The sequence below is a fragment of the Leptonotus elevatus genome, chromosome 6 (genome assembly GCF_054856555.1).
Source record: "Leptonotus elevatus isolate MCC_2025b chromosome 6, RoL_Lele_1.0, whole genome shotgun sequence".
NCBI classification, from domain to species: Eukaryota; Metazoa; Chordata; class Actinopteri; order Syngnathiformes; family Syngnathidae; genus Leptonotus; species Leptonotus elevatus.
The window spans coordinates 9,057,984-9,082,283 of record NC_141244.1 but is presented as its reverse complement, the minus strand read 5'-3'; the positions used below and the strand labels follow the sequence as shown (position 1 = coordinate 9,082,283).

At 40.1% G+C, this 24,300-nt stretch overlaps 2 protein-coding genes across 2 annotated transcripts; both read left to right on the top strand.

Moving 5' to 3' along the window:
• Positions 1-1,071: 1,071 nt before the first annotated feature.
• Positions 1,072-13,060, top strand: LOC147171951 (14-3-3 protein zeta/delta-like). Its single transcript, XM_086078925.1, has 6 exons — positions 1,072-1,192; positions 4,648-4,959; positions 7,454-7,574; positions 10,182-10,345; positions 10,568-10,663; positions 12,168-13,060. Exons 2-6 carry the CDS (start codon positions 4,657-4,659, stop codon positions 12,201-12,203), a joined length of 720 nt encoding a protein of 239 aa, XP_085935051.1. The 5' UTR covers positions 1,072-1,192; positions 4,648-4,656; the 3' UTR covers positions 12,204-13,060.
• A 2,020-nt stretch (positions 13,061-15,080) lies between these two features.
• Positions 15,081-22,645, top strand: LOC147171950 (polyadenylate-binding protein 1A). Its single transcript, XM_086078923.1, has 15 exons — positions 15,081-15,896; positions 16,089-16,282; positions 16,460-16,575; positions 19,146-19,285; positions 19,694-19,788; positions 19,886-20,023; positions 20,183-20,278; positions 20,363-20,635; positions 20,764-20,854; positions 20,934-21,056; positions 21,367-21,509; positions 21,681-21,765; positions 21,861-21,991; positions 22,117-22,207; positions 22,285-22,645. The coding sequence occupies exons 1-14, from the start codon at positions 15,704-15,706 to the stop codon at positions 22,204-22,206; spliced, it is 1,908 nt and encodes a 635-aa protein (XP_085935049.1). The 5' UTR covers positions 15,081-15,703; the 3' UTR covers position 22,207; positions 22,285-22,645.
• Positions 22,646-24,300: the final 1,655 nt, after the last annotated feature.

The window sequence follows — 24,300 nt, the reverse complement described above, 5'->3', positions numbered from 1 at the left end:
AAATCCCAACTTGAAAAGTAAAGCAATTTAGACTGATTTTTTTTGTAGCCTGCAATCAACCACCATAACCTAAAAAAAAATGACAAGTGTCAGTTACTATATTGGGTGTAGCCTGGACAGTTCACTTCAATGTTTATGGACAAAAAGACAACAACAACAAAACATTTCCATTACAATTTTGGTTATGCAACAGACTCCATTTTACTCCATGTACAGCACTTTGTATGCAGCAACAGTTGTTCTAAAGTGCTATATAAAAAAAGTTAGATGAGCAAACTTTACCTATTTGCTGCTTGTCACCCCATCTCTTTCTCTTGCTGTACTTCAGTGACTGTTTCCTGCAACTCAGATTTTCCAAGATCCATACATGTAATGCATGAATTAGTCAGTATATTGAACTTGATAATAAAATGGGAAATAAAAGTGATGTGAGTGTCTCTCTTGTAACTGGTTTAACTGGTTAGATATCTCATTACCTGAGTTTAACCCTTTTGCTGCTATCTGAAATTCCTTTGCTTTCTCATGGAACCACACCTTGACAAGAAAACTAGAGAGAGTAGGGGTTCTTTTACCGGTTTAATAAAAACACACACCCAAGATGCTGCATTTAAATATTTGCCTGGGAAGTGGGAGGCACATGGTATATAGCAAATACTAACTTCACATTCTCCTTACAGGTTAGACATAATGCTGAAATGCTTTTTCTTCATCTTCAATATAAATATTTCACTTCAAGACCCAAATCACAGATGTGGTTCTTCCCTGCCGTCATAAAAACCAAAACTGAGTTTGTTAGGTTGGGGGGGGGGGGGGGGGGGGGGCAAATTATGATTCTACGGGTGCTAAACCGTGAGTAGGCTGGGTCCAATGTAATGGGGGGGGTTCCACTTTTTTTAAATGAAACACAAAGGATGTTTTTCTTACATTTAAACTACTTGAACTACAGCATAGTGATTTTTTTTTAAATCACGTTTCATAAATAACGTGAAGTGGCTCTCTTCTTTGAAACTGCAACTCCCATGATGTCTACCAGTGGTTGCCATGGTGACGGTGACGTCATCCACCCTTGCACGGGCAGCGCCTTTAGCCACTAACCAGGAAACCCCGTCGACTGTTCACGTTCACGCTGACACCGCGGAGAGAATCAGCTGGAAGTTGAAAGCTAAAGGCGCTGCTATCTACCATTGCACAGGTAGGAATTGACAGAAACGCATTACAACTGCTCTGTCGCGTTAGCTCAATTTTAGTCGTGTAACACATATAGCGACAAATTGTAATTGACCTTGGGTTTGCTGATAATGCCGACAATCACCAGACCAGGAACAATGGCTAGCTCAATTACAATGAAATGTGTCTATTAGCTGCTTTCAACTACAATATAGGACTCGAGGAAGGCGTGTCACGTCGAAACTAAACTGATATAATGTGTCTTTACCAACTAACTTTAACCTGTTGGACTATGTTTGCTCATTGTCCAACAGTAGTTAACTACAAAGAAAACCAAAGTTGGTTGTGGTGGTTTATGGAATTGCTCGCGTTAATGCTTTCATTATTCTAGTATTATTTGTGGGGATTCTAACGCCAGCTCAACAGAAAAATAGTGCACTCTAGAACCTTTGTTACGTTTTGATGAATACCTTGCTTTGGCAGTAGTTAAAATGGTTAGATAACGTTTTCAGGAAATATGCCGGTGCAGTTCTGAAAACTTTTCACGTGGGCTAATATTATCACGTACGTTACACTATCGATGACTTTCAGAATTTGCTTTTGAACAGGGGGGTAGTTTAGGTATGTGCGGTGTAATCGTTGATAATTATCCCTCGAGCAGGTTAAAGCCTGATCCTGAACGTTTTCTATTTGGCGCGTATGGCTTGTTGGGCAAGAGATGCAGGTATGGAAAAGGGTGTGGTGATGTATGCGGGGGAAGGTCTGTTTGCCCTGCAGGTTTTTAAGGAAGGCTAGAACTAGAATGAGGATGTATATGGCATGTATGCAAGTAAGGTATTTGAGCAAACTGTCATGTTGCATTCATACAATACTTCACAGGCATATGTCCTATAAGTCAGGTAAATGAATAATATCAGCTCCCAGGTCAGGACCAAATAAAGGTTGGATTATGCATGACGCGTGAATGCTTCGTGCGGAACCTGGCGAGCACACATTATGCATCCTTCATATTAAATGCAGCCTGTCCCCGCTGACATCATAGTCGCTCAGGTAACAACCAATCATGGCTCAGCTTTAGAAAACAGGTGAGCTGTGATCGGTTGTTAACTGAGCAACTGTGATGTCATTTTCAGTCGACAGCAAGTGGCAAAATGGCCGCCCCCTGAGATGAATAAACATGGGTGGCTTTTGCTAATTAATTTACATTCCACAGACACAATATTAATCAGGATGCCATGTTTAGACTAGTGGGGCTACATAGAATATATTGTAAAGGGTTTTTTTTGGGTGGGGGGGGGGGGGGGTATGATTTCCCCTTTAAATAACTCAACAAAGTCTTATAAATTATTTTAAATATATTCTGCAAATTTTATTATTCAATATTTTAATCGACCTTGACTCTTTTTGTCCATGTTTTGGTTGTTTCATAGCTTTCAAAACTTTCATTTACCTGCCTACTTTAAAGCAGCTACAATTGTTCAGTCCAATGTCACGTGTCTGAATGACTACAGACCTGGTCATCAAACACATTAAAGCTGCCCTACCGCCATCGCTGGACCCGCACCAATTTGCATACAGAACGAACCGGTCAACTGAGAACGCTGTTGCCACGATGCTGCATTTACTGTTAGAGCACCTGGAGCATAAAAACAACTATGCACGGCTCCTCTTTGTGGACTATAGCTGGACCTTTAATACCATCCAGCCGTTCAAACTCCGGTCCAAGCTCCAACAAATGGGACTCATTCTAACATATGGGTTCTTAGTATGGTTCTCCAGCAGATGGTGAAAACTGCTGGGAGAATCATTGGGAACGACCCTCCCTGAGATTAGCACCATCTACTCCACTCGCTGTTTGATTAGAATGCGCAACATCCTAAAGGACCAGCACCATATTTTTCATTTGATCTCGACTTTGAGGGACGGCCGAGACGTGCCGCTCAGCCGGATGTGGCCCATCGGCCATACACGATTCCAAAATTTAGTGGTATTGACGAACTGTGATTGTAAGTGATTCAACAAAGATGGAAGCTGCAACATGTTTAAGAGCAGCAGCACGGTGGCCTCTGGCAGTGGCGTGCACAGACATTTTGGGAGACAAATGGTCTGGGTAGAAAAAAGGGCGCATTTGCGCATGTAGGAAACCTTATTGACAATTCCGAGATGATGTCACAAGTCAAGATGGCGGTCAATTTGGTGAACGGAATCTATCCGCTCATTGAAAAGCATTGGACTTTGGATCGTTGTAATTTGATTTGTGAGGATTATTTTTATTTCAAAATGTGATAAGATGTCATTTGACTACTATAACGATCGCTGTGGCTTGTATGATAGTCACAGGCAAAAGCAATACAATCCGCTTGTTTGATTTTACCGTATAAAGGAAGCATTTGCATTGCGTTGCATTAGTAAAGTGTCAGAAATGCCCGGCTGTTCAAAAATGTCAATAGAAGTTTAAAAAAAAAAAAAAAAAAATAGAAATTACACACACATATATTATTATTATTAATAATACCCTACAGCTAGTTTTAATAACAGCCTATTAGGGCAACATAACTGCAAGACTTGTAGCATAGAAATAACTTAGTTAGGTTTTGTACAAAATAATAGCTAATAACTTCATGCCTGCTGATTTAGTACAAACCACTTACAAATAAAATGTGAACAGCTTTTAAGATTTTTCAATAAAATTAACCTTAAGGAGCAAATCAATATTAAAATGGGAGCTTTAAAAGGTGCTAAACACTAGTTAACATGACTCTCTCTGGCCTTGACTCTGACCTTTCATCTTTGTGTCTTTGGTTTCATCCAAGAGAGCAGAGAGATGCTTCCCTTGGCTGCTTGCTGTAGCTGCCCCCCTTTCAGCCTCTCCTTTCTAGGCATTATGCTACAATTAGTAAATAAATAGACCAATTGTAACCAAGCAGACCAATGGAATGAGAATGAATAAGACCGGCTGTTATCATTACACGAAGGCAAACGGGTACTTATCACAGGAAATTGACAATTCCAAACATCCGGGCATTTCTGATATTTCCACAATGCAACTCCATGCAAATGTTTAGCCCACCAACAACATATTGGATTGCTGGATTGACTACTAGCATAATACAAGCCAGACAGTGACAGTTCATCACATTTTGAAGACAAAATAATCCTCACAAATCAAATTACAATGATCCAAAGTCCAATGCTTTTCAAAGCACGGACCACAGAGGGCTTCCTTTCATCGTCATTAGTTGTACCCTGTGCAGGTGCTCATCATGTTATCTATCATTGATTTAGCGTATAGCGTTAAACTAGTTAATTAGGTGGCCATTCGGCTAATTTATGTTCAGTTGTATTTGTGCTATATGAGACATGCTACTTCTCAACAAAATGATTATAGATAGGGAATAGAGGGCAAACAATACAATTTCACTAGAGTCATAACTTAATAAGGTTTTTACTTTCTCTTGTCTTTTGCTTTTGTTTTTGCAGTAAGCCATCATGAGTGGGGAATCCAAGGAGAGCTTAATCAAAAAGGCCAAACTGGCCGAGCAAGCGGAGCGGTATGACGACATGGCTGCAGCGATGAAGTCTGCAACGGAGAATAATGACGCAGAAATGACCAGTGAGGAGCGCAACCTGCTTTCCGTGGCCTTCAAGAATGTAGTTGGGGCCCGTCGTTCTTCTTGGCGTGTTGTGGCCAGCATTGCGGCTAAGGCCGAAAGCGACAGACAAAAGGGATTGGCCAAAGATTACCAGGAGAAAATTGAGGCAGAGCTGAAGGGAATCTGCCAGGATGTTCTGGTGAGCTTTATTTTCTAAAACATTTCAATTAAATTTCTGTGATGTTTACGAATGCCTAACACACACTTTTTAAAACCAGAACATTTATCAGAGCATAAACTGTCAAAATCCATTAGGGAGACTGGTGTAAAAAAAAGAGAGAGAAAAAAGTCTGTTTAAGTTTTTCGGGTGTCCCACCTCTCTCCAGCATACAAACCACAACAATTGTGTATTATAATTACAATTAGTTTTAAGAAAAGAAAAAAATGCAAATGTGGACAATCTATTTTGGGGTTTGGCACTTTTCAGAATTAATCACGTTTCAACTTGTGTTAAATGGTGGTCAGTATAGAAATGTATGTAGGGTGCTCAACAAAAACACCCCAAAAAATCTTGGTCCTTAGGACTCCTCACTGAATCACTATCAAAATTTCATAAGCTTGCTTTTTAAAGGGGGTGTACAATTATTATTATTTTTTTGCGATCCTCATGCCAACAAATTGATTTTGCTAGACCCCTAATAAGGTACAGTTGTGACCTGGTATGGTTCTGAAATGAGTGTCTGAGTGTCTTATTTTTCCTGCGAATTAGAAGTCATTATTAGGGTTGTGCCATATCATACCTTCTATGATATTACTGTTGTATTTTTTATTAATTTTTGCCGTTGTTTGGTTAACTTACAAGAGGCCATATATAATGCAAAATACAATAGTTTGCAAATTATGCAGGAAAACAGTTACCATTAAAGTTGAGAGTGAACACAAAGTAGACCTCATTTATTGTGTGCAATAAAAATGCTCTTATTCCGAAGCACCAATCACAAATTATTTCTGTATCGCCCACCCCTACTTATTACCAAGCGTGTATGGCAAGCCAATTTGTTCAATATGTTTCTGTCAACCCAAAAGATGTCCATGTTGTCCCAACAAAAACATTTCCAGTAACAAAAAGAGCACAACAAGAAAAGCCTGGGAGTTGATAGGAAGTCATTTGTTGAGAATTATTTTGAGAAATTATCATAATTGGTGTCTTCACATATTATAGATGAATATGATTAACAGGAATGTATCAAAATGGATTAGGGTTAGGGTTAGAAAATTCTTGTCCGAAACTGAATATGAGGAAACCAGTGCTAAAAACCGAAACAACAAATTTAGTATTATACTGTACTTAAAAATGACGGGTGCGTTTTATACTGAGACTAGATTATACATTGGTGAACATTATCATCAGTCATTTAGGTCAACATTAGGTCATTCAGAAACCAAATGGGAACTTCTGGAGTCGGTTGGCTCCACTGAGAGAAAAGGGGGTGAATAATTTTGCATACCCTACGCTATTGATTAGTGGGGAAAAAAAGTTTTAAATAACATAATTTAGTTCCACTTCACGATTGTGTATCACCTGGTGTTGATTCTTCTCCTTCATTTTTTTAAAATCAAATTTTGTATCTCTTTGAAGCCTGAAATATGGCAAAAGGTCAGAAAGTTCATCCATCATCTAAGGCTTATCCGGTGTCGGGCAGCAGCTTTAGCAGGGAAGCCCAGACTTCCCTCTCCCCAGCCACTTCAACCAGCTCCTCCGACGGGATCCCAAGGCGTTCCCAGGCCAGCCGAGAGACCTAGTCTCTCCAGCGTGTTGTCCCCGGGGCCTCCCGCCGGTGGGGCATGCCTGGAACACCTCGCCAGGGAGGCGTCCAAGAGGCATCCAAACCTCCAGCCATAGCCACCTCAACTGGTTCCTCTCAACGCGGAGGAGCAGCGGCTCGACTCAGTCCCTCCCGGATGACCGAGCTTCTCACCCTATCTCTAAGAGAGAGCCCGGGTACCCTGCGGAGGAAACTCATTTCGGCCGCTTGTATCCGGGATCTTGTTCTTTCGGTCACGACCCACAGGTCGTGACCATAGGTGAGGGTAGGAACATAGATCGACCGGTAAATCGAGAGCTTTGCCTTTGGGCTCAGCTCCTTCTTTACCCCGGACCGATACAGAGTCCGCATCACTGCAGACGCTGCACCGATCCGCCTGTCGATCTCCCGCTCCAACCTACCCTCACTCGTGAACAAGACCCCAAGATATTTGAACTCCTCCACTTGGGGCAAGATCTCTTCCCCAACCCAGAGAGGGCACTCGCCCCTTTTCGGGACTGAGGACCATGGTCTCGGATTTGGAGGTGCTGATTTTCATCACAACCGCTTCACACTCGGCTGCGAATCGCTCCAGTGAGAGTTGGAGATCACGGCTTGATGAAGCCAACAGCACCACATCATCTGCAAAAAGCATAAAGTTCAAGGTGTCTAATACTTTGCAAGGCACTGTACACAAAACAATATACAGTATTTGAGCTGGCTTATTTAGTTCATCAAATTGTGGGCAATACTTTTGGATAAAGCACCACAACATTCAGTTTTTACAACTCAATATTGGATTTGTTCAATTCTAAAGTGAAGTAGATGCTTAATAGATCATTTTAAAATGGTACTGTTTTTTAAACAATTTTTTGTGTGTGTGCACAGGATCTCTTGAAAAATCTCATTCCAAAAGCCTCTTTGCCCGAGAGCAAAGTCTTCTTTTTGAAAATGAAAGGCGATTACCACCGCTACCAAGCCGAAGTGGCAATGGGAGATGACAAGCAGGGTATGTAAGGATTTATCACGTTTAATACCGTCTGCGGATGTGGTTGTGTTTAAACATTCATATTTCACATTAATTTGTGTGTGAAAGTTGGGTTGTGTGGAATGATACATTAGACAAGATAGTTCTTACTGCGGTCAGGCTGACATCCAATGTTCAAATTGTTTTACTAGTGTCTGCATGGCATACGGCGTTTGCTGTGGGGGGGAAAAGGGGCAAATGCATACCATAAACGGAGGCCCCGTCTACACGACAGCCAGTTTCAATGTATCCTCACAAGTTTCTTACTGTTTAAGCCGTTCGTCCACATGACGGCGCAGTTTCAGAGCTTGAAACCGGGCTCCAGAATAGAAAGATTTCAATCTGCGCTCCGTACGCGTCTATCTGGACACTTTATCCAGGATACTCACCAAGCGATGACGTAATTGTCGCAGCTCGATGACGACGCGTTGTTACAGATTGATGACATATTCTCGTGTGACTGCGCGCGAACCGTCAGCCTGTCAACAACTATGGCGGATAATTGTGTTATAGTTGTTTTGCGCAGCCTCCTTAGCTTGCTTATGCTTTTGCGGCAAAATATTTTGCTTCTTTATTCCCACGTTCAACAAGTGGTGTACTTGAATCACCCGCCATTGTCACTTATCCTGTATTCGTCTTTTTCATGTTGTTTTGATACATGCAAAGCCATGTTTGTTCTGTAGATTGCAATATATATATATATATTTTTTTAAGTGTCCATTCTTCACTGATTCTTCTTCTACGCTTTCCGTTAACTCCCTGTGGCTGCGCTACAGCGTTATTCCGGACTTGGCATATACATTACAGCCGTTAAACGTTCTCAGCGTATTCTTTTGGACACGCGCAAGTCTTGAAATGCTTCTGTGTGTATGAGATTTGTTTGAGGAATGAAGCTGGCTTTGCTTCCGTCTGGACGGGGCCTTAGATGGGCAGATGTAGAGGGTGGGAAAAAATCTCAAAAAGAAAAAAAGGCATTGGACACTCTCATAGCAGATGTCAAACGTTACCTGTAATGTGACATAGGATAACGTTTGGCACAGCGTTCATCAGATTAAAAAATAAAAAATTGCTTGAACCACAGCATGTGGAGTGGATCAGCCCAGGTGGCTATAATAATCTCCACAAGAGTAGGTGGTGCCACTCAATCTGGAGGCCACACCCAGTGCAGAAAGAGCCTATTCTACAAAATACTAAGGCTTGGTTTAAAAAATTGAATAATCAATATCGAATCTATTTTCCTTTTAGAGTGTGATATTTATTCATAAAACCATGAATCGATTATTTTAATATCTTTTTTCTCATTACTTAACAACAAAATAGAATTTTAAAGGCCTTTTTTTTTAACTGTTTCCGTGAATTTAAAAGTAATTTCTCACATTTATGAAAGACTTGACTTGTTGCATTTTATTACGATTCAGAATATTTGTAATTTATAATTACGATTATTTAATTAGAATTATGAAAACATTTTCATCTCATCCATGCTGATGTCAATGTTTGTGTAACAATTAAGTGATTATAACGTGTTATTTTCATTAATAAATAAATCATTTAACCAGTTACTGCCTCTGCGAAATTTAATTTGGAATACATTTTTTGTGGAGTTTTTTTTTTAATCGTGTCCTTGTTATTTAAGAAGAATTGATGTTCCATCATTAATCAATATCGGATTGAATCGAATCGGAAAAAATCGAACTGAACTGAATTTGAATATATATAACTAGAGTACAAAATACAAAATATATTAATATATGATGACTTGGCACAGATGGTTGATAGTAACAAAAAGCGCCAACAAAACTGGCTCTCCTGGCAAAACAGTATGGAGTCAAAATGTCGACCCATCCAAAACAGAAGTAATGGTCAGTAGTAGAAATAAAAAGAGATTGACATCAAGAATAATAATAACTACAGTCAAAGCCAGGCGAAGGTGGGAAGGATGCTCTGAAACAGCAGTAAGAGCAATAGTGACAGCAGCATGGGCAAAGTAGAGAGAACTGTCAAGTGTTAAGGGACACAGAAAAATAAAGACTAAAAGTAAAATGACGGTATACGACCGGTACTATTGTGCGGACAATAGGGAAAAAGAGGATTTTAGAGGCAACAGAAATTTGGATGCTGATAAGGATTAAGGCGAGAGGAAAGCCAAAGAAAACTTGGAAAGGAGATCCAGGTTTCCACCTCTAGGGGGCAGTTTCATCTATCCATTTTCTCAACCGCTTATACCTCCACAAGGGTGGCAGGGGTGCTGGAACCTATCCCAGCTGGCTCCAGGCAGTAGGCGGGTTACACCATGAGCTGGTTGCCACACACAGACAGACAACCGACAGACAACCACACACACAATAAGGCGGCAGTTTAGCATGTTCAATTCCATTGTATCTTACAGATGATACAGATATAACAAAAATGTGATGCCACGTTGTTTGCTGGAGCATTTTAGGAATATTGTAAACAATAGTGATATAAACTTGTACTTTGATGCCGTGTTTTATCCCTTGCTGTTTGAGTGGTGTTAAATGTGTTGGTGATAAAGTGATGTTGTAGTTTTTCAATGTTTTGTAATGCTCGTGTATTTTTTAACTTTAGACATCATCAAAGAGTCCGAACAAGCCTACGAAGAGGCTTTTGAAACCAGCAAAGATAGCATGCAGCCCATAAACCCAATCCGTCTTGGTCTTGCGCTCAATTTCTCTGTGTTTTACTATGAGATCCAAAACTCTCCTGAAAAGGCCTGTCAACTGGCTAAAACGGTAAGAACTCCTGATGTATGTTTTGTTGCTGTTGATAATGTGATTCAACAGTCACACCAATGTTTTATTGCGGTGACTTGGATTTCTGTTTACTTGACTGCTAATGTGTAACTTATGCAATGCATGCATGAGCCAAAAGCTGGCTCTAAACCTAGACATTCGCGTTTGACTGGTGCCTGACAGGAACCTCAGGACCCTTACAACTGCTGCTTTGTCTTCCAGGCTTTCGATGAGGCCATTGCAGAGCTGAAAACGCTGAATGACGATTCATACAAAGACAGTACACTTATCATGCAGCTACTGAGAGACAACTTGACGGTAAGTTTCTCAATTTGCTGAATGCTGAACCCAGAGATGCATTTATTAGTCATACATTAATTCGTTAAACACATGAATGGATGTTAAATCAAGGGCCGTGACATCACTGTCATTTGATTGGTTGACAGATGTAGGCATTTCTTTAAGTGATGCAGCAAGGAACTCCACGGCACGTGCCCATTTCCTGGTTATTAGCGAGCAAGACAGACAGCCGGCCACTGCCAAATCATAAAAATTGAGTATACAGTACACACATACGGTGATTTACAGCAGTACTTAATAGGGCTGGGCAATTAACAGAAATGTAATCGTGCTTTCAATTTTGGCTTCTTTCAATTTTAAAACATTATAATCGAAGAAAAATTGCTAATACAAACGTTGTAATCAAAGAAAAACTATTCATGTGCCAAAATAGCGAGGGGCGTTTGCAAGTTCTCAATGTTGTGGACGTACCCTGAGCGCACCATGTGGTTTTTGCAGCATGCATGTGACATAAATAAGATTCTGCCCTCCCTGAGCGTGATTTAAGCTGTTAACACCCCAGGTCACATTTCCTATAAAAACAAATTACACAATGCAAGGAATTACACACATTGTTTATTTAAATACAAAACGGGCTTTGTTTTAGAAACATTGCTCGTGCTAATGCTAAAGTCATGTAGGATCACATTGACATGCTAACAGGGAATTAGCATTGACTTACGGGAGTCATATTGCTTCAAGTAATGAATATTCACATGTAAATGCTGTGGGAACACATACAGACGGGTACTACTGGTATATAACAATACTCAAAGGCACACATTTTTCACAGTCTTTGAAAAATTAGCTATAGAGGTAAGTAGACATGAGGATATGATGGTAGTTTTGGTAATGGAATAAATACCCTAAAGTTTTTTCAAATTGATGAATAATGTGTTTTTTTATTAATCATGATGTCTATAAGTCGTCGTCATAACTGATTATTATTATTTTCCTAATTGCCCTGGCCTAATGCGTAACCATATTTACAATTGCATGCATAATTGTAGATTAAATAAGTGAAGCTTGTGGTAAAACTTGCAAACTGTGCGCATGTTGCCGGATCCATTCAAGTGAATGGTTCCATGCCGGCTCCATTCTAATAAATGGGAGTGAGCCCCCTCTTTCAATAGAGCCGCTTTCCCCTTTAGGGGCGTCACACACAGCACTGTCAGTCCAGGAACACACAGGTTGCTTTAGAAACAGCACATGAAAAAGAAACACACATATCGAATGCCAAGACTTGCTCTCGTTCAATTCAATTTTATTTGTAAAGCACTTTAAAACAACCATCAGTGTATACTGCAAGTGATATGCATGGAGTAAAAATCAGTCATGCAATAAAGGCAGGTAAAACAAAATAATTCAAATAAAATCACTAGTAGTAATGTGCTGTTTCTTCTACCCCCCCCCCCCCCCCCCATACACACACATCTTTTCTGACTGGCTCCCTTCATCCATTTTCTTTTACCTCTTTTCTCAGTTGTGGAATGCTGACAGCCAGAGTGAGGATGTATAGAAACCCAGAGATGGAGCAAAACCCTTTGTCCTTTCTGTCCACCTGCCGCCATCTAGATTCTTCTTCATCAGGACCATAAACACTGAGACCACCATCATCTCTGTTAAAACTCACCACTCCTAAGGGTTTACATGTTTTCTTATTTAGAAATTGAGGATGAGGGCTACAGTTGGAATTTAATGAGTGCTTGTTACTGGCTGCTAATCGGACTACTTTTTTTTTTCCTGAGGGATATCTGTTTTATACTATTATGGTGGGTGGGTCCAATAGCAAGCTTTCAACCCTTAAAAGTAAAAAAGCAGTTATACTGTGTGCATGCATGCTTGCACGTATGCGTGCATGCTGTATCTCATTCATGTCAGTGGTTTTGTTTTGTTTATCTTGTGCTAAAGGTGAATATCACAATTATCTTCTGACAAGAGGAGACGTCAGATGTTGAATCTAAAACAGCAAACTACAAAACTCACGTGTTACATTCCATCACTGTCAAATGCTTGAACTTTACACTTTTTGAATTGTTTTTGGATGATCGACCTTTTTATATTTCAATGTAGAAGTTACAAAGTTTGGACTCCACCTTTTTACTGGTTTTCTTTGTCACAGAAAAAAAATACTAAATACTAAAAATTCTACTTTACGTTTCACTACTCTGCCTTTTGTTAATGTAAACTGCATATATTGGTAAGGCCATTTGTGGAGATTGTGTGTGTGTGTGTGAGTGTGTGTGTGTGAGAAAAATGTTTTTGTCAGTTTGTCTGACTTTGGTCCCTTGATTTGGAATCACTCAACCAATCCCTGTACTATTTCAAGGGGTAATGTGTAAGTAAAATAAAGAATAAAGATAATTTAAGTTTTAAGTTGTCCAACACACTAGCAGTTCAGAAAGAAGGTTGACTAGAGCAGTGTTTGTATTGCACAATATTCTGTCCACCTGAATAATTTTATTCAAATCAAGAGGATTTTCAGTTGTACATTGCATTATGTAATTTAGTGTGTTATTTATAAACTTAGTTTAGTTAATGGTATGATTAAAAATACTGGAAACAGAAAATTTTAACATCACTTACATCAGTAGTTTCATGTAAAATGTTGAATACTCAGTTTCACTTATCAAAGACTGGTTACCCAAATGCAGACTAAACAAAATCAGCAGCAACCACACCTGAACAAACTATGAGCCAAGGCTACAAAAATAATTTAGATAAAAACTTGTGACCACCTTTTTCTACTGGAAATCATTATATAATTTAGATATAGAGATGTATATAAATGTATCTATATATATATATGTATGTATGTATATATATATACTGTACATAAAATAAGCATATTCTCACTCTATTCTTCATTCGATTTAAATTATATAAATGGATGGTGCATACAAAGAAGTAAACAAACTTTATTTCAACTTGCCTCTTACATCATCATGCGTTTTTTTTCCTCTTGCGTCATCTTCAGATGACGCTGCGTTTACCAACTGGACTATTTACCAAACAAGATATTAAACACATTTTCTCCAAAATATATAATACATTACTGTATAATCTTTATAAATAAATGTCGAGATCTTACTTCATGAAAAACGTACTTATTTGTCTTGTTTATATAGAGTGCTACGCTGCATTTCCTTTTATATCCACTGGGTGGCACAGGTAATTTGAAAATATAATTCCTATGAATTACGTCCTATACTGTTTTGTATTTTCAAAACGGCAAAACATGTGTAGCTTCTGAAAGAAGGCAGAAAGTAGGACCTACAGTCATATAAACAATATGCATACAACAAAAACAAAGGAATTGATCTTGCCGTTCTAATACCCTTGGAAGGGACTGTACTGTATGTAGCACAATCGTAGGCTCCAGATATATTGCTGGCATTATCATAGCACTGCCCCCTACAATTTGCAATATCAACCCCCATCTATTCTAAAACACTTGTTCGTGACTGGAACAGGCTTTCAGCAGTGTGCCTTACTATTGGCAAAAAAAAATAACAGCGCTCTTCGATGCAACCATCTGGTGACACAAATCTTAGTATAAATGTCGTCTAATCAACATGGGAAATGTCAACACTAATTGAGAAATATTTCACCATTTTCACTTTGCCAACAATTTCAGATAGCACTTTTTTTTTACCCATCAGATCGATAAATTCCTCACACACATTTAAAGATAAACATGAGGGTGTTCCACTAACAACATTTCCATATTTTTCCATGTGGGATTTCAAAAAAGGGTCAAATTTTCATACAGTTTCATACATCCCAAATAATTACCATTGAATCATCTGCGGTCGCAGGTTGGTCATTTCATGCATGAAGAAAAATCAACAAATTGTCTTTTATTTTTATAATGATTCTGATAGGCCTCTGACGGCTGCAGACCAGGTAAGCCCGTGCATTAAAGTGGCCTTGCGTGTACTCTTTCATCTGAAATGTTAATTTGATCTCCCATCTCCCAAGACATCACAAACACACGACAAAGCAAATAAAGAGCAACTTTTAAAGGGATACTTGACTCATTGGTCAAATAAATTTAGGACTAAATATTAACTTTTTACTGCTGAAAATGGCTCAATGAGTAAAGTATCTCTTTAACTACAACTATTTACAATGCTGCAAAGTGTGTGGCTTCACCGTTGCTCAATCTTTTTCTAGAAGAAATTAAAATAAGGCGGCAACAAAGTTGTACAAACAACGATCAGCGCATGTGTTATCTATTGAAAAAAGTAATTGGGTGGGACTGAGCACTTAGGCTGAGTTTTCAAATGGGCTTTCTGTGAGCAGCTGAAAATAATGAAAGGCAACATAAGATATCGCGAGACTTGTGACGTCATACCCGCTATCGACCGCCCCGAGGTTTTGACTAGTATCGGGAAACAACCTCCACCGACCTTCCTTTCATTCCTGTAATCGGTCTGCGTTGGGTGTGCTCCGTAGCTAGCCACGGCACACATTTTATTATTATGAAACAAACCAAAAGCTAGAGCGCACACGCAGACATATTTTTATAAGAAAAAAAAATCGGTGAAGCAGGATTTCATTTGCCAATTCAAACAACGCGAAGAGGAAGAAGAACCTTAGACGGACGCCAGCAAGCTAATGTGAAGATATAACCGCCATTATTGAAAGCGTGGGTGGTAAATTAAATCGCTGTGTTTACCACGCTTCTAACCACAGTGTCAGTCGATTTTGTTAATTGTAGCACATATCCTCGAGAGTTTACGGACCATTTAATTCTGCCTGTGAACGGCACGCAAGGAAATTTGTCCCACGAGCCGCGTTGATTAGGCCACGCTGCGACAGTTTGCTAATCAGGCTAGCTAGCCCACGTTGCCACCTTTGGGAGGGACCGTACGGAACAACTCGTCTGGGCGCCTCGTCGTGTACGACGGGACAAAGAACATAACATAACCGCTTCACATTGAAGACGGCTGTTATTCGACCTTTCATTGAACGCCAGTTGCCATTACGTGTCGTGTCTGACCACGCGTCGTCGTCATGAACCCCAGCGCTCCTAGCTATCCCATGGCCTCCCTGTATGTGGGGGACCTGCATCCAGACGTAACCGAGGCCATGCTCTACGAGAAATTCAGCCCGGCTGGGCCTATCTTGTCCATCAGAGTATGCAGGGACATGATCACCCGTCGATCCCTCGGTTACGCCTATGTGAACTTCCAGCAGCCCGCTGACGGTGAGTCTCACGTTTGTCCAAAGCGAATGAGGACTGATTGACTCCATTTTGAACTGTAAGATAGCTAAACATTAATGTTGTATACGAATCATGTTCACCACTATTCAGTAAATGGACACATTACTCCTGATTTGCCAACTGTACATTGCCGTAAATATACATTTACTGATTGTATGGGTCAAATCTTTTCAGCCGAGAGAGCCCTGGACACCATGAATTTTGACGTGATCAAAGGCAGGCCACTTCGCATCATGTGGTCTCAACGAGACCCATCGCTGAGGAAGAGCGGAGTGGGCAACATTTTCATCAAAAACCTGGACAAGTCCATAGATAACAAGGCCCTCTATGATACGTTTTCAGCATTCGGAAATATCCTCTCCTGTAAGGTAAGCGGAACAGCGTTTGTCTTGTGCACACGCTGGTGTGTGGCTTGAAGGTTTTGCATACTCACCACTACTTTGCATGGCATAGAATCCACAGCAAAATCCCATTGTTTGTCAAATGTATTTGCAATGCATGGTGTTTGTGATAGTTACTGAAGTGCTCAATGTTCCCTCTCCAAGGTGGTTTGTGATGAAAATGGCTCAAAGGGTTACGGCTTTGTGCACTTTGAGACCCACGAGGCTGCTGAGCGGGCCATTGAGAAAATGAATGGCATGTTGCTCAATGACAGAAAAGTGTAAGTGGGATTATGATTGACACATTGACTCTGGTGTTTTACTAATCTTTACATCTAATGAAATTACAGTATATGAGTGTGTTTAATATGATTAACAAGATGTTATGAAATGTATCTTGTTTGCTGTAAGCAAAAACATGCAGTACACAAAACTTGAATATTAAAATCCAGTAAATTCCTTGATTTCTCTAGTCGCTTAATTTAGGTGAATTTAGTTAACAGGTAATTTACTCCCATATTAATATACACTACTAAAAAAAATAGGAATATCTGGCTTTCAGGTGAAATTTATGGAAGCGTTCATGCTACAGTGATATATCATAAAACTGACATTTAAGTAGAAGGATCCACTGGTGATTTCCTCATCTCAAACAAACGATTGAAACAAAAGTTACCAATGGTGGGTACAGCACAATGAAAAAAAATGTCACCGTCTCAAGAACTTGTAATGTGCCCTTGAGCATCAATTACAGATTGACAACGCCCTCTCATGCTGTTCACAAGTCTACTCATTGTCTGTTGAGGCATGGCATCCCGCTCTTTTTGAAGGGCATGTCATTGATGTTCTGGGGTGCGACTCTGCTAAACCCCCACAGGTTTTCAATGGGATTCAGGTCTGGGGAAAGTGCAGGCCATTCCATTTGAGGTGCACCGGTCTCCAACAGCTGTTCCCCGATGATGCCACCTCGATAAGCTGGGGCATTGTTGTTTGGGGAATTTTGCTGTTAAGCTCCTCCTTAACGCATTTGCTCCCAAAAACGTATACATACGTTCTATTTTAAATGTTTTAAGTGTCCCAAAACATTTATAAGTTTTTTATGCTAAAGCATACAGAAGGCTTTGATGCAGCCTCTCAACTCCAAAGAACAGTTGAGTCATGATCAGCATTATCAGGCTTCTGCAAAGCTTGCTAATTGGCTGATCATTAGATTCAGCTGTGCTGCAGGAGGGAAACAATTTTGAGCATCCCTGATTTAAAAGCTTAGAGAATGTCACGTTAAGTTCACCTGTAAAGGTTTCAATGCATAGTCCTGAAATTTCACCTGAAAGCCAAATATCCCTAACTTTTTGTGAATAGTGTAAGTATCTAGACTTAATTCTGAAATAAATTAGCAACAGAAGACACTAATCAATAAAATACTACAATAATTTACAATTTGCTTTGTCACATCTAAAGCCCTTTTCACACTGCACAAAAACGCGAAATGACCGCAGCGCCACGGTTGTCAGTGTGCCCATATTTGCATCTCAGTAAGTGGAGGGTTTTTTGGGAGCTGGGGTGCCATTGATTAGACTGCAAATTGATAAAATTGATCTTTCGTTGTAAAATAAAGCCTTTTACTCGGTTACAGATCTTGTGCCCATTTGTAACACTGGTTCTGGTTAAGGTAAGCCATATTAAGATTAAAAATAAAAACTTGATCAGCAGCTTTATTATTATTTATTCTTTAACAGTTAAAAGTTAAACTTAAGTGTGTAGTGTGGAGGCCGTGTAGGGGTTGTAAATCCCCTCAAAATAAAATGAAACCTCAACCCCTACTTTGCGGAAATTAACCTATTGCTGAGGCACCCAACATATAACACTAGATCATGCCGCCGGCTCCTCTTATTGTAAATTCTGAACATCCGGCCATTTCTGCTATTTAATTAATCCAATGCTTCATTTCCACATATTGCTTTTGCCTGTGACTAGCATGCAAACCAGGCACATTGTTATAGTAGTTAAATAACATTTTATCACATTTTAAAATCAAAATAATCCTCTAATCAAATTACAATCATCCAAAAATCAACACTTTTCAATGAGCGGCGAACATCACTTCACCAAGGAAAAATGCTGCGTTCAATGAAAGTGGGAACTCAGATTTATCCCACTCGGATTGTCGGTTCCACCCTCAAAGCATTTGAGGCAAATGTTAATTACAGGCCTTATGTTCACGTGACTCGATGTGATTTTTGAATGACTGCGTTAACCAGAACGACAAACAATGTAGCAGAATCAGCCATCTTTATTATTTAAATTTGCCTCAAACACTTTGAGGGTGGAACTGGGACACTGAGTGGGATATATCCAAATTCAAAAGCAGCGTAAGACTGCCATATTGACTTGTGACGTAATTTCGCATTGTCAATTAGCGACGCTTGTCTGGCGTCAAGCCAATGCCCTCAAATACAAATTTCTTGAATTCCAAGCATCTTGTTGCTGTTTGCGACAGAAGTCCTGTTGTGCCACTTTGTACGCCCAGCAATGCTATGTTCTGTGTGCCCCGCCCCTTGCCACACACACACTGAATGGGTTTGAGCGATGCACCATGCTAAATGCAGTGTGAAAAAGGCAAATGCAACAAGGCTGAGATGTGGGCTTTCAAATTTATCAAATTGCTGAACATATGTTGACTAGATTAGTTTTGACACGAAAAAGATGAAAACATTCACATTTTAGATGCAACCCTTTGTGGTAAAAATTAGAACACCCCAGTATGATCTACTGAGAGGAAAATGTTTATAGATTTCGGTTAAAGTGTAATCTCGATATGTTTGGCTTATGGTATTCTTTTTCTGGTCAATAGATTTGTTGGACGCTTCAAGTCGCGTAAAGAGAGGGAAGCCGAGCTCGGAGCCCGCGCAAGGGAATTCACCAATGTTTATATTAAGAATTTTGGGGAGGACATGGATGATGAAAAGCTCAAGGAGTTGTTTGGAAAATACGGTAAGTGTTGAACACAACATTCAACCTTGAGTGAGAGTCCTCCCAAAATGACTGGTCTTAGGCAGGCAGAGGTCTCTCTTCAATGTATCTTAACATCTGTTATGCATTCGAAAGAGTGATACATACTATTTATGGTGATGGGTGTGCCTCTTACTTAGGGGATAAATATTTGGGTTTGTACACCAACACTCTTTCTTATCTACTCTATGTGCATGAACTGATAAAGCCTTCTCGGATTAGAGGCAGAACATCACTTGGTCAACAAGAAGTGTTCAGATGCAATTGATTCAATTCCCTGCAAATGAAATGACCTGGATGAAAGAGGATTTTCACAGGCATATTTAACAAGCATGGTTTCTGCCTCATTAGACCTGTGGTCTTTTTTTTAAACTTTTTTTTCTTCTTCAGGGCCAGCACTCAGTATCCGTGTTATGACAGATGAGAGTGGCAAATCCAAAGGATTTGGCTTCGTCAGCTTTGAGAGACATGAAGATGCACAAAAGGTAGGAAGAAATTAAGTGCTCTTGGCAATGGGGTAAAATTGCCAATGTTTGCGGGTGACTTATTTTTTTGTTAACTCATTTATTTATCTCTTTATAGGCTGTGGATGATATGAACGGTAAAGAACTGAATGGCAGACAAGTTTATGTGGGGCGTGCACAGAAAAAAGGAGAGCGCCAGAATGAGCTCAAGCGCAAATTTGAGCAGATGAAACAGGATCGCATGACCAGATACCAGGTTTGTTTTGAAGGAAAATGTTACATTTGCAGTCTTTGCCTTCTTCAAACTTGAACTCTTGTTCATTCTCAAATGTTTGAAATACTGTTTTTAAAAATTTCGTTGTATGCAATAACTCAAAATTCAGACTCAAGAACAATTTGTGACGTCCTTTTGCAGGGTGTCAACCTGTATGTGAAAAACTTGGATGATGGCCTTGATGATGAGCGGCTACGCAAGGAATTCTCACCATTTGGAACAATAACTAGTGCTAAGGTGAACATTATTTATTTATTTTTTACATTTAGTGTTTAAGTCAATGCTTTTAGCAGCACCTGACTTGAATTTCTTCCTCCCCAGGTTATGATGGAGGGTGGTCGCAGCAAAGGCTTTGGCTTTGTGTGCTTTTCTTCTCCAGAAGAGGCCACCAAGGCTGTGACTGAGATGAATGGGCGTATAGTTGCCACTAAACCGTTGTATGTGGCTCTGGCTCAACGCAAAGAAGAGCGCCAGGCCCATCTAACCAATCAGTACATGCAGAGAATGGCCACTGTCCGTGCTGTGCCCAACCCTGTTCTCAACCCTTACCAACCAGCTCCACCTTCTGGTTACTTTATGGCTGCTATACCTCCGGTGAGTCCTGTAGAGAGACACATTTTGGCATCTTGATTTGTGTGTGTTGTGTGGCTGATTGTCTTGTAATAGTTGGGGGTTACCTGTTATAAATGAGATGATCATCATATATCGGCGTTTGTCCTCAGGCCCAAAACCGTGCTGCATATTACTCTGCCAACCAGCTGGCCCAGCTGCGTCCCAGCCCCCGATGGGCCACTCAGGCAGTGCGTCCACAGCGTAAGTCAACTTTTGCATTGTTGTTGATACATTTATTTTTGGTATTGTTAAGCTCGAAAATGTCTTCTTCTTCCTCCAGACTTCCAGAACATGCCCAATGCGATGCGGCCTTCAGCCCCCAGGCCCCAGACTTTCAGCACCATCCGTCCCACTGCCACCACCAACACCCAGGTCCCACGCATGATGGCCTCTCAACGCATGCGTGAGTAGAAGTACTTTTAGTTGTCTTAGACCAGGGGTGCTCAAGTTCGGTCCTCAAGAGCCCCTATCCAGCCTGTTTTCCATGTTTCTCTCCACTAACACACCTGATTCATGATCAGGATCGTTATCAGGCTTCTGTAAAGCTTGCTGATTAGCTGATCATTAGATTCAGCTGCACTGCAGGAGGGAAACATGGAAAACTGTCTGGATAGAAACTCTCGAGGACCGAAGTTGAGCACCTCTGCCTTAGACTTTATGATAGTAGCATTAAGTTGTACTCCCCCACCCCCAACTTGTTTTCCGCACTGCAGCCACCCAGGCCCTCAGCCAACGCCCTGCCAGTGCTACGGCCACGGCCGCCCCAGTGCGTGCAATGCCACACTACAAATACGCCGCCGGTGTCCGCAATCCTCAGCAGCACATGGCCTCCCAGCCACAAGTCACCATGCAGCAGGTTCGTAGTTTATTTTTCTTTTAGTTGGGCATAAATGCAGCTCGAGACTTCCAATCTGCAATCTGTTATTCCTCTCTCAGTATGATTAATTCAAAATGTTTAATAAATAGACTTTGTTGAAAAAGGGCATGTTCAGATAACGGATGTTTTTTGTTTTGTTTTTTGTAATAGCCTGCTGTCCACGTCCAAGGACAGGAGCCCCTGACTTCCTCCATGCTGGCTGCTGCCCCTCCTCAGGAACAGAAGCAGATGCTGGGTCGGTATTTTACTTGCTTTTTGGAGACAACATTTTTTTAAGTGGCCCCCCACCCCACACTGTCTTATTAAAGATAACATTTGTTGTTCCATCAGGTGAGCGACTGTTCCCCCTGATTCAGAACATGCACCCCAGTCTGGCGGGCAAGATCACTGGCATGCTGTTGGAGATTGACAATTCTGAGCTTCTTCACATGCTTGAATCGCCTGAATCCCTGCGCTCAAAGGTCAGTGAATGGCTTAAAAACTTAACACTGGGTACGAACTTGATGCAAATGTTTTCAGTTCTGCTCACTCTGTGATATATCACCAACTTGAGTGCAGTGGTTCATTAGGCATCGTTTTGATTTAGGTGGATGAGGCTGTTGCTGTGCTCCAGGCCCACCAAGCTAAAGAGGCTGCTCAGAAGTCCACCACTCCTGCTGGTGTTCCCAGCGTCTAAGGTGTGTAAGGAGTCTCGTCTGGTTTGCCCAATTCCCAAGAAATAATGTGTAACCATTCATTTCTTATTCCTCTACAGATCGAGCATTTTGAAACCTGCTTCACCGATGGAAAAAGAGAAAAAAAATTAAACATTGAAAAACCCAAAACACTGAAAACATTGCAAAATGATAAATTTTTTCTTATAAAAAAACAAGAAAACCATTTACTCTGCCAGGTCTAGGGATGGTTTGACTAGACCTTGATCATAAACAAAAAAAAAACTTTTGAAAAAAAGAGCAAAATAGGGAAAATTGAATTAAATTTGAATGCGTTCTTCTGTTTTATGTCATTTTACTGTGTTAATGCTCAGAATATCAGCCATAGTATGGGATGGAGGTACTGGAGCATTTTTGAAAGTTTATAGTTAACTACTGGCTAATAAATTCTCATTCAAATTGTGTCTGCATTATTATTATTTTTCAAATTGAAACGTTCGTATATGGACACCATGTTAAATTAAAGTTCATAAGCGGTTGGATTAAAACAAGTGTGTATTGAATGAGTAAGTATCTCAGTACCTGTGTGTTTTTTTTTCCGTAAAGATGAGCGCTGAATGTACTGTTCCATCTGATTCCCTTGAGCTGCCTTGACAAAGTAAGTAGTTATGACTGCCACCCACCCCCTTGTGGGGGACCTTGGTTCAAGCTCTTGACCATGGATCATCAATCCGCCCTATGGGAGCAATTTAAGAGGGCCACAATTTTTCGGCGACACGATGTATTACAAAAATGGCATTTTAAATAGAGACAAAATACGTGTATATGTCTTCTTTGTGAACCAATGTGTACATCGCAGTTTTTTTTTAAGTTTTCATTACAAATTTTCAATGAGAGTGATTCCGCCTTCACAACGAAGGGTTTTAAACAAGCGCCACGAAATAACTGCGTACCATTATTTGTCTTTTACAATACTCGTGCATATTAGAGGGCAATAAATCCACGCATGGGCGTTGAACCGCGAGTAAGGGGCCAATGGGGCAAAATCGGAGCAGATTTCCATTCCACTTGAACTTCCTTATTACTGTTATTACGTTCGATGTTTTACTGCTTGTTTGCTTGCTCCTAACCTACCGGTATTAGCGTCATTGTCTATCACGGCCGAGAAAGGGAGTCATGATGGATTTAAGGAAGGAAGTTTGTGAAGAAGAAAGTAAGTCTTTATCACTGTCTGCTAGTAGTAACAAACTGGCCACGACCCAGCTAACAGCAGAAAGTCCCATGCTATATTGTCTAATAATTACTCTACAATGCATGTGAAGTTCCTGGCTCATACAGATGAAGCGGTTTTTAGATGAAACTTTATGCTTGAATTCGACGTAAAGTAAAAGTTAAAAGATCATTCACTTATGGTTGTCAGTGGATGATAATATAATTGACAATACTAGTCCTCCTAAATGTTGAATTGTAAGAAACAGCGCGATGAGTAGAGAGAGCAAGTGTGGAGCGATACCTACTGGAGACGTGAGTGTAAACGAGTTCAGTTTACAAAAATAAAAAATCAATTTGTGAAGCAGACAGAGTCTAAAAATCATAAAACTCAATATGGATTTAATATAATGAATATGAAACATGTCAGTCAAGGTGCATCATTTGATTTAACTATAGCATAATGAACAGAAATTGGAGATATTTAAGGCAGGCAACAATAGCACATTGTCATACACAAGGAAACTCGATTTGCTTTACATAATTAAAAGTACAATATTTTAAAGCAAAAAAAAAATCGAAAGAACAAAAGACACCTACAAAGTACAGAAACAAACGTTTACAGTTTAGAGATTACTCAAATTAGTAAATAAAATTGACCGTATAAAAAAATAATTTGGGGTTAAAAACTTTGAAAGATCTCAATCATGGCATAGTTTTTAACCTGAAATAAAAAATATGCACACTTTAATATTACTTTCACATTTAATTTAGAAGTCATTGAGTAATATGTTCCTTCTAGTCAATGTAACATGTGACTTCAGAAGTATTTGGGAGCTGACAGTTACTGTGCTTTAGCCAAATTCATGTCATTAGCCTCTCTGTTGACCAGTTAATAATTAATTCAA

Excerpts from the sequence above, each read along its gene's own strand:
- LOC147171951 (XM_086078925.1), top strand. The coding sequence starts at position 4,657 with ATGAGTGGGGAATCCAAGGAGAGCTTAATCAAAAAGGCCAAACTGGCC. Across the intron at positions 4,960-7,453 it reads GAATCTGCCAGGATGTTCTG|GATCTCTTGAAAAATCTCAT; the intron begins GTGAGCTTTATT and ends GTGTGTGCACAG. Across the intron at positions 7,575-10,181 it reads AATGGGAGATGACAAGCAGG|ACATCATCAAAGAGTCCGAA; the intron begins GTATGTAAGGAT and ends TTTTAACTTTAG.
- LOC147171950 (XM_086078923.1), top strand. The coding sequence starts at position 15,704 with ATGAACCCCAGCGCTCCTAGCTATCCCATGGCCTCCCTGTATGTGGGG. Across the intron at positions 20,279-20,362 it reads GAACAATAACTAGTGCTAAG|GTTATGATGGAGGGTGGTCG; the intron begins GTGAACATTATT and ends CTTCCTCCCCAG. Across the intron at positions 20,636-20,763 it reads TTATGGCTGCTATACCTCCG|GCCCAAAACCGTGCTGCATA; the intron begins GTGAGTCCTGTA and ends GTTTGTCCTCAG.